Genomic DNA, 10,717 nt, shown 5'->3' with positions numbered 1-10,717 from the left:
CTGCTTAGAATGCACTTGCTAGCAATTAATCAAAGGGAGAATATTCTACCCTTTATCTCATAAACCCTTTACCTGTCTGATGTATTTCATTTTGGGCTAATGGGAAGATAAAGGTGTATTGTTTGCTTGTTTGAAATAAGTGCCTTTGATTTTCAGCTTTATATTTTTCAGATTTGTCCTTTAAGCACTTTATAACATAAAACATTCACCTGTTAATCTGAATACTAACATCCTGTAGGAGTTCATCTTATGGCAAATATGTAAACAATTCAAAAATCTTGTGCCTAGATCTCTGAAACAATTTTTTAACTGCATTGAGATATTATTTAAATAAAAGAAACAAACCTCCTACACAATATCTACCCAAATTACTCACTGCCACTCATCTTTACATATTGTATATATTAAGGATGTATCTGCAAATGAAGAGCTATGATTTTGAAATAGGCTACTTTATTCACAAAGAAATTACATTTGTAATACATAATGTAAGGAAATTCATTCGAAAGATACACATTCCTCATTTGACAACTAAAAAAATATTGCATCAAGCCTCATCACTGTCTTACCCCCACCCCCTGCCTTCATCTTCCTTCATCTCTGGTTCAACTCATTAATCCATCTGTGGTGCAATGCTCCCTTTTCTAGTTAGAAAAAAAACCCCAAACAACCCCAAACCAAGTCCCTTTCACCTCTTTCCCAGCTGTATCATGAAGACTGTTTGGTTCTCATATACACAACAACTGACCCATAAACCTGATCTATTCTATTGTCTCTGCTTGGGCCTTAACGTAACAATTCAGTATCAAGGAGTTCTTACCTATCACATTCAATTATCCCAAATATCCTTAGAATACTCAGTAAATAAGATCTGAATACAAGCAACTCTCCATTATCTTACGTAACGAGGGAATGAAGGTAGCCTGGGTAGTGGAAAATCCCAGACAACAGCAGTGCTACAGAACACGCCACTGATGGCACAGCAAACAGATGAGGTAGCCTGGGTCTACCTATACTTTCAAACCCCAGCCCAGCATCTTCCAAGAGGCGGCACGTGCAGACCTAATCTACTTAGGCAGTTGCAGGCCTAGTACTACAGCTTTTCAGAGGGTGTAACAGTCAGGGTCCATCAGTGTGTCCATACTAAAATGCCCTCCTGAAGCCCACGGGAATGGAGAACACGGCACAAACATTTCAGTGGCACGGCCGGTGCTAAAGCAAAGGCAGTAAAATCCACATGCCCAGCCCCGGCACAGCGCGTTTGCTCTGACACGCACCCGTAGTCCCGGGAACGTAACAGAGGAATACTTGAACTGACCCTGACCAGCCTGGCTCCTTCTCAAGACCTGATAGACAGCAACCTGGAAAAACGCCTTCCTGATAACAGAGACAGGGGCTCTACATTCGTTTCAAGATTTATGTAAAACAACCTATTTTTTTGAAAAGAAGAAAACAGATCAAGCTTTGCCTTGAGAGTCCAGAAAAGTGCTGGAGTTCTTAAAGCTTAGACTACTAGTGATTTTTTTGGTGAAGATTTTTAACGAATAATTTGAAAAAAAATGTTATAACCTGTCCCTTAATCTTTTTTGACTGTATTAAATGAGGAAAACATAATTTTCAGATTGTCAAGTGGCGATATTCAGATAACAAACAAATCAGTAATATTTTGACAAAGATGCTTAAAGCTACCCCCCATTTTGAAGAATCAGTCGTATTCAGAAAGGTGGTGCACTGCAAGAACACACATTAATTATGCCATGAAAACAGCAGCATCCATCAGCGTAACGACCTTTTGCTACCTTTGCTACCATTAGCTGAAGCAGGTTGGCCAAGCTATTTCAGAGAGAATACAACAACAGAAGTACCACCAAGAACTGTAATTTACAAGAGGATGAAAAAATGCACTAAAAAAAATGGACCAGAAGCAAGAACCTGATAGGCGGTAGTTGCTAGATTACCCTGAGAGATTACGCCGTGATGTTAACTCTTGAAAATTCAGCCGATGCGTTTGGACGACCTCCGATGACACAGCTACGGTTTGGCATTGTAAAAGCCTAGGCTGCAGCGGCAGCTGATGAAGTAGAGTCTTAACATGAGTCACTACAGTACCAGCTGTATGGTACTGACAGCTGGATGAAGGTCTGACACCACACAAAGAAAAGGTTCTGCCAAGACAACGAGCAGGTTACAACCACTTGATGTTCATGGCGAAGGACAGTCTCCGAAGCAGTGGAACAGGTTGTTGAGACAAGTTGTGGAATCTCCACCTATCAAGGCTATCAAGAGCATCTTACAGTTCCTATTAAATTTCCAATGTCATGGACTTGAGGAAAAAAAAGGGAAATGTACAACACTACCTCTGAAAATTTGCCAACCTCTCCTTCTCCAAATACTTCCAGCATGTAGTTGTACTGATTTTGGCCACACACACGAGGCTGAGGATGCACACCAGACCTCTTACTCTGGTTGCTATGCTTAAAAGCTTCGTGTAACAATTCCACACCAATCCCCCAAGAGGTATCTTTGCATTTGCTTCAGAAGTGCAAGTTAGCCTAAATACCTGAGATGTTTACTGAGACAGCATACACAAACAAAGCCAAAGTCACCACTGAAAAGCTTATAAATATCCAGGAGATTTCCACAAACCTAGTATATGCAGTCTTCATTCAGTAAATAAATGTGTGTACTCGCTGATATCCATTTGGTCCTTGTATTAGGTTTATGTGGTAGCAGGGGAGGGGTCACATGGATGGCTCCTGCAAGAAACTGCTAGCAGCTTCCCTAGCTCCAGATTGGACTCACTTCTGTCCAAGGCCAAACCAACCAGCACTTCCATGATTAACATATTTGAGAGAGGAAAAAAAGAGAACCCGCAGCGAAAAGAGGAGTGGGTGTGAGAGACAGCCCAGCAGACCCCCAGGTCAGTGCAGAAAGTCGGGAGGAGGTGGCTGGAGCGGAGGTTCCCCTCAGCCCATGGTGAGAGGGCAGCTGTGCCCTGCAGCCATGGAGGGTCATGGGGGAGCAGAGACCCCCCTGCAGCCCGGGGAGGGACCCAGCCAGAGCAGGCGGCTGCACCCGAAGAAGCCCGTGACTCTGGGAAGCCCGTGTTGGGGCAGTCTGATACTGCTGCAGACGGCACCCTGTGGAAGGGACCCATGTTGGAGTAGTTTGTGAAGAACTGCAGCCCATGGGAAGGACTCACATTGGAGAGGTTCGTGAAGGATTGTCTCCCATGGGAGGGACCCCACACTGGAGCAAGGGAAGAATGTGAGGAGTTGTCCCCCTGAGGAGGAAGGGGCAGCAGAGACAACGTGTGATGGACTGACCACAGCCCCCATTCCCCATCCCCCCTGTGCTCCTGGTGGGGATGAGTTAAAGAAATGAGGAGCAAAGCTGAGCCTGGAAGAAGGGAGGGGTGGGGAGAAGATCTTTAAGATCTGTTTCAGTTTGTCTCTTGCTGTCTTTCTCTGATGTGATTGGTAACTGGCTAAATTGATTTTTCTTCCCCAAGTTGAGTCTGTTCAGCCCATGACCATAACTGGTGAGTGATCCCTCCTTGTCTGGACCCATGAGCCTTTCCTTGTATTTTCTTTTCCCCATCCAAGTGGGGGAGGAGTGAGTGAGCAGCTGCATGGTGCTAAGTTGCTGGCTGGGCCTCAACCACGACACTCCTCAATATAATCACATGCAAATCCATAACCATACTATCAAAAGGTTTTTAATACAGACGCAGGAAAAGGTCTTCTGAAAAAGACAGTCAGAATTACTGCTCTCTTGTAGGCAGACGAGACCTCTACTGTCCATCCTGTATGAAGGATTAAATATTTTTCATCGAGCTGCATTAAGATCTTGAAGATTCAAAATCTGTCATGTGCCAGAAAATGCTTTCCCACACAGGAAAAACTGACAGGTTTCTTTTTTTCACTGGGATCATCATTTAGATGGGCGTAAGTAAGTTTTTTCCCATCACATTTGTTGAAAAACTTACTTTATAATCTGAGCAAGAGGTAGGTTTAGCAATACCCAGAATCTACCTTGCTGCCAACGAAAAAGGAAATGTAGGAAGTAATGGTTATTTGACTTTTTAATGGTCTCACATGGAACCACAGGCAGTAACGTGTGCAAATACAGTCATAAAGGGCAATCATTATTTAAAAAAAATCTCATGCATAATAAAGTGTATGTGCTTTTACAGAGATAGTGGCATGAGCATTTACTTGAAAAACCACTTACTATGCCAGATAAAGTAACTCCAAGGGAAATGTACGTCCTGAAAAAGCTTCATAACACAATTCATCATTGAGATGAACCTTTTCTGCAGTTCCTTATTGCCATGCAGAGGAAGCCCAGAAGCATGCATGGCAGAGGCCAACCTTTCCTCTTCCGTGAAACCCAGTGCACTCACTGCACACTGAAATGTGCTCAGTCACATAACAAGAGCAAGTATTAAACATCACGGACTGCAGAATTCACATGCACATTGGGTCACCTGCAGGGCAGCTTCTAAATTTATCAGTTCACCAAATGAACCAACAGCTGTGCCCCTGCATATGCAAAACCACGGGAGAGTTCTCGGGATCTGTCTCTCTCTTCAAGGCCAGGCTGGACGAGGCTTTGAGCAACCTGGTCTAGTGGAAGGTGTCCCTGCCCATGGCAGGGGGGTTGGAACTAGATGGGCTTTAAGGTCCCTTCCAACCCAAACCATTCTGTGATTCTATGACCTACTGAATGCAAGGCCCCATTGAAAACATACTCAGCTGCAGACCACCACCACGACTTCTCTCCTTTTTCCAAGGAGACAGAGCAGTGGCTCAGGCAAGCACCCTCCATTTGGCACATGGAGCTGGGAATGCAACATGTCTTTGTAAATATGGAACATGGCACCAAGATGAGGAACTGTGAAAAAAATGGTCAGAGGAGAGTCTCTCCTGAGGAACAGGCAGCTCTGGAGGCAGCGATGTTATTGTAATGGGTGCATCAGACTGACCCTTGCAGAGCTGTGTCTTCTAGAGATCACGCCTCTTCCCACAGAAGCAAAGCTGCACCAGCAGAAACTCCTGCTGCAAGGAGAGGTTAAGGCAGCAAAACATCGAAAGAAACCAACAACAAGAGAGAACGTTCTTTTTATTTCTGTTCAACATTCCTCTGCCCTACAAGCTAAACCCCTTGCTGCTGCAGGGACCCCACATTACTAATTCTTTCATGGATTTATAAAAATCCATCTTAAAAGCAGTAAAGATATTTAGCGTTTCCCACAACCAGTCACAAGTGTGTACCAACAAATGCCAGCACACACACCCTTCTGAAGGCAATCTGAGTATGCTTCTGACATTCAAAGCATTTCAAATGATCTCCGAACACAACACTGTTTTAAATATTACCACAAATTCATCAAAATTATTTGGTAATCTCATAGGTATTCTGCAAATAGGCAATCCAAGCAAAGGCACACAAATAAGGGGCAAAGAGGAAAATGAGAAAGGGAGTAAGATAAGGTGTAAGGGAACAGAAATAAGAGACTATAAAAAGACAGAATAAAGCACAGGCAACAAAATGCTGATTCTCAAAGTGACAAATGTAAAAAGAGAAGATTTTTTCTCTTTCCCACCAGGAGAAATGCAGAATCATCCATAAAAATTTAATCGTACCAAACCCACCTGGGGCCCACTGACTACCAAATGGCCAGCAACCCAGTTACAGTGCTTAGCTAGACAGAGAATTATTTAATACAGGTATAGAACACATAGAAAGACTCTCTATCTTGCAAACACCTTGTAATAAGTACTTTTAATATGGACCAACATGAGATTACATTCTGCTATAATTGTGGGGTTTATCTCATTTAACAAATTCTAATTCAGATACTTGAGCAGCAGGAAAATTACTAGGCCCGAAAGACCTTGTTTAAAATCTATCATCAATCCCTTTTATGAAAAATCCAGGTATTTCCCAGCTGGCTAACATATTTTTATCAGGATAACTACAACAAAGGGCAAACTTACAGGAAATAAGACAATGCATTCCGGTTATTTGAAAGCAAGTTTCCTTGAAGGTCAATCATTTTTTTGAAGCACTGCACATGTCTATGGCACACGTCACTTCTGACAATTAGAGATATATATCAACAAAACAGTTACTAGACCACAAGTGGATGAGAATTATTTGGGAGACTAATACCTCAAATAAGTCACAGCAGCTTGTTATGAAACAGGATTAAGTACATAAGACAGGAGAGAGGGGAAAGTAAATGCAGCTGGGGATTTTGCCTTATTATTACAAAAGCCTTTTCTCTGTGTTCTTACCACAGGCACACTCAAGCAGAATTCCTTCAGTGGTTATGAACATTTATTTAAAAATATGAAAGGGGAATACTTTCAAATAAGTACTGCTTTTTTAAAGAGCCATATAAACATGCAATACTAGATTAGCTCTTATTTAATCAAATAAATCTTAACTTACATTAGTCTATGTTTATGGTTTTAGTTCCTCTTTTATTTCCTGTTATTACTGAAGAAGAAAGAAATCATATTAAGTTACCTTGCAGCTTTAAATTATAACGGCTCTGTGAAGCTCATCTTCAAGGTTTATGATTTCCCATATTCCCCTTTATGAAAACTTTATGTTCATTTAGCTTGAAAGTATTTTTCAGGCGATTTTTTGATTCAGCATACTAGCCTCACAAATCATAGAAAGAATCATAGAATGGTTTGGGTTGGAAGGGACTTTAAAGATCATCTAGTTCCAACCCCCCTGCCATGGGCAGGGACACCTTCCACTAGACCAGGTTGCTCCAAGCCTCATCCAGCCTGGCCTTGAACACTTCCAGGGATGGGGCATCCACAACATCTCTGGGCAACCTGTTCCGGTGCTCCCCACCCACTGTGTGAAGAATTTCTTCCTGACATCTAATCTAAACCTCCCTGATTTCAATTTGTACCCATTACCCCTTGTCCTATCACTACAGGCTCTTGTAAAAAGTCCTCTCCCAGCACCCTTGTAGGCCCCCTTCAGATACTGGAAAGCTGCAATGAGGTCTCCTCAGAGCCTCCTCTTCTCCAGGCTGAAAAAGCCCAACTCTTGCAGCCTTTCATCATAGCAGAGGTGCTCCAGCCCTCTAATTATCTTCGTGGCCTCCTCTGGACTCGCTCCAAGTGGTCAATATCCTTCTGATATTGGGGGTTCCACAGCTGGACGCAGCACTCCAGGTGGGGTTTCACCAGAGCAGAGTACAGGGGCAGAATCACCTCCCTCGCCCTGATAACCACGCTTCTCTGGATACAGCCCAGGATACGGATGTGTCTTGAACGCTTTTGGTTTTCTAGGGACAAAGGTACGGGATGTGGAGTTTTCCTGGTAACCAGGGTCACAATTTTTCAAAGTTCCACCCCTTGCAAACAGGCAGCAGTTTTTACTCAGATGCATCATAACATGTTAATTTGGAAATCAAAGTTTAGCAAACACAACAGATGGGAGACCAGAAGACAAGTCTGACAACTCATTTTCTGGCATTTACTGGTCTTTCAAATTTTTAAACTTTTGCAGCTGTGCAATTGTGTTCCTCTCATCTGTCAGTAATCAAGCACACAAGCCTTGCAATTCACTTGCAGCTTATTTTAATGAAAGGCAATCTTTGTTTTAATAGCAAACACATCATACATTTAACCAGAGATGGAAATTCAGGTACCATAAAGAAAACTGTTGCAAAAAATCATGATAAAAAAGCCCTTGTGAACTGTTGTGTCTTATGTAAGATACATCAAATTATACACCACTCTTATCCCTTACCACTACCTTCATCTTTTCCCCTGTAGAAAGCTACATCATTCAAGGAAGCCATGTCAGCTCTTCTAGTTCAATTTTTTAAAATTGAATTACTACAGTTTTAAATATAACATACTGCTCTGAGATGCTATTAGGACACTAAGGAAGACAAATAGCCAACCAGAAGAATCTATCTTTTCTCCTTCAGGGAAGGCGCAGTTTCATGATCCATTTAAGTCAGCTTAAGTCAGTGCAGTCCAAAACTCCTTTTGCACGTTTTTGCCCCTCCTCAAACAAGTTTTGATGTTCCAGCAAACGTAAGGTAAATCAGATCAACACGTGCATCCACATGGAAAGGGAAAAAAGGAATCCAGTAGGGGTTATTATAGAGGAAGGGCCACGCAGCCAAGGAGAAAGCAAGACTACTCCCTTCAGTGACATGACCTGGGGTTAGGTCAGGTTGAGCTACTTGGTGGGACTCCACACTCAGCAATATTGTGAAATTGTATTGCCACTTCCTGTAAATTACTTTTTTCCCTCAACTTTATGAGTTTCAACTCTAAAAAGATTGAGAAGCAGGTCTGCTCACTGTGTACTGTATTTATGCATTATTTACATAATTCTTAAGGACCAATCTCAGAGAGTATTACCAGAACTATACTAGGGAAGTCAACATCTGTTTAAAATGTCAGAATTCACATTCTTTTTAAGATGAACCTAAAAGCTCATGAATGTCAAAGAGTAAAGTGAGCATTCAAGATTTGAAACAAAGAGGTTCTCAAACACTCCACTTCTTACCCCTCCATGGCAATGAAAAAGCAGCTGCTCTTGGATACTTTCCCTTTTTGCCACAGCAGAACCACCTCCTACAGCAAAAACATCTTTGGCCTCCTAACACCTTCTCCACCTTGCTCCACATGGCAGCAAATATACCCTTAAAAAAAACTTTTAACAAAGTTAAAAATCCAAACAAGAGTTAACCTTCTGATACCACTTTAAATAAACTGAACAAATTACATGGGCACACACAGACTAAATAGCCAAACTCTGCTGTTTTTTTTTCTCCTGCCATGTTCCACAAGCTGGGTACCCTAAAGACACACAGTACCCACTGAACCTGTTCAACAAGTCTAAAAAATTCAACAAGCAAACAAAACAAGCAATTTTTTTTTTTTCTAAAGTCTACGTTTTGTCAAAGGGTTTTGAGAAAACTGTGATGAGCATTGCAGGAAACTTGTGACGGTACCCAAAACAATTTGAAATGAACTGTATGTAGGAATGTATTCAGGGAAGATTGCTGAAGGGAAGGCGTGCAAAAAGACTAGGAGATGAAAACTGATAAGGGCAGAAAAACATAAGGGGGAAAAGGTAAAAACTGTATAGAAGCAGCACTAAGCACAGTAACAGGACTGAAGTGTAGAGATCACAGTGAAGATGACGCTCTGTATATGTACACTGAGGAGCTTCAATCTTTCCATGGGCAGGAGTATCTCAATCCTTGTGTTCCCCTTACGAGGCTAATGTCCTGCCACTGCTCCCTGGAAGCTGGGATCTGCAAAACCTACTGAAGAAGAATCCAAGTTCTCCTTGGGGAGTTGGAAGCTGAGGGTCTCTGCTGCTCCAGATGTCTGAAAACTCGCCCTTCTATCATCTCCTCCTTCCTCCTTCAGAGCTGACCTACAGAAAGGGACTTGGCATTCTGGGGGTGATTAGAGCCCTCTCCCCAGCAAATCTAAAAGGGGGTGTGGGTGTGTGTCCCTCGCTCATGCAAACTGGCATCTGGGAAATCCTGCCCCGCCTCATAATAAGGAAATACTAAGAATTATGTCTTGAAAATGTGACCATACTTGTACAGGATTTCTGCAAGAACTCAAGCTTAAGGAGTTCTGCTTTCCCTTTTTCCTCTGCCCTGCAGCAACGCTGCAAACTGGACCGATCAGCAGCTCAGCTTAGAGTAGGCCACTACTGCGGCGGCACGAGCAGCAAGGAAAGCGGGAACTCCTCAAACTGGCACTGCCAGGCAAGCCCTGTGTTCTCTACGTGACAGCTTAGGGAAACTGGAATTGACACATCTGACGTCTGTCATAACTCTGTATCCTGGGGGCAGGGATGCCAACTGAGATGAATGCAGAAGTTCAAACAGAGGTTTTGTTTCAGAACATACTAATCTCTGGGCTGTTCTCGCTCAGCGGATCGTACTGACATAGTGGCCTCTCCTGTTCAAGAGATGTCTTCCTACCGTGGAGGTTGGACTGTTTACATACATTCCTCTCATGTTGCGATCTGGCTTTACAGTTAAATCAACCCAAAACTAGTTGGTGACATGAGTAGGGATCCCCTTCCTCCCTGTGTATTTTATTCTCTTCCTGCACCAGCACTGGCAGAATATCTGATCCTGATGTGGGCCAGGGAGCTAAACTGGCAAAACCGGAATAGTCCTCTGTGGATTTTTATTTTTCTGCTGGTTTATTATTTTGAGCAGACCAACCATGAGGTCACCATCATCACTGCAGGCACACAGCAAGCACCAGAAGTAGGACCGCCCTGTGCAGGCAGCTGCTATCCAACACATCTCCCTACCTGTAACAACTACACCCTTACCCAGTGTTCCTGCCAACTTAACCCACCCTCTGACGACACTGCTGCCAACAGCACGCCCATCTGATTGACCACAGAACCGCATGACTGCAAGAGCAAACACAACAGAAGAACATGCGTATCACGCCTTCTGCAGATACATGCAGTTGTACTGGCTCAAGCCAACAACAAATCCATAAAGGAGGTGCTAACACTGGGCCACGCTGGGTGTACTTTCTCAGCCCCTCCCTCCACCAAAACCAGCAAATCATTTAGCAAATCATTCATTGTCTTCTTAAAGAAACAAGAAACACTTTTCAAGTAACTTTAAAACTCTGCAAGGCAACGAATGAAGTTATTGGATGGTGGGATCAAATGC

The 10,717-nt window shown here is 43.0% G+C and overlaps 1 protein-coding gene across 1 annotated transcript in view; it reads right to left on the bottom strand.

Annotated features, from left to right (window-relative positions):
- The window catches only part of LOC104512191 (protein FAM135A-like), a gene marked incomplete at both ends in the record, with an annotated part of 27,127 nt that extends 16,681 nt beyond the window's left edge, over window positions 1–10,446 (bottom strand). The window contains one exon of the mRNA XM_010155074.1: window positions 10,342–10,446. Coding sequence (XP_010153376.1) covers window positions 10,342–10,446 — 105 coding nt within the window. The remainder of the gene's footprint in view (window positions 1–10,341) is intronic.
- Window positions 10,447–10,717: the final 271 nt, after the last annotated feature.

This window comes from Eurypyga helias, unplaced genomic scaffold (genome assembly GCF_000690775.1).
Source record: "Eurypyga helias isolate BGI_N326 unplaced genomic scaffold, ASM69077v1 scaffold39947, whole genome shotgun sequence".
NCBI classification, from domain to species: Eukaryota; Metazoa; Chordata; class Aves; order Eurypygiformes; family Eurypygidae; genus Eurypyga; species Eurypyga helias.
Note: the sequence above shows the minus strand (reverse complement) of the source record. Positions and strands in the feature narration are given on the sequence as shown.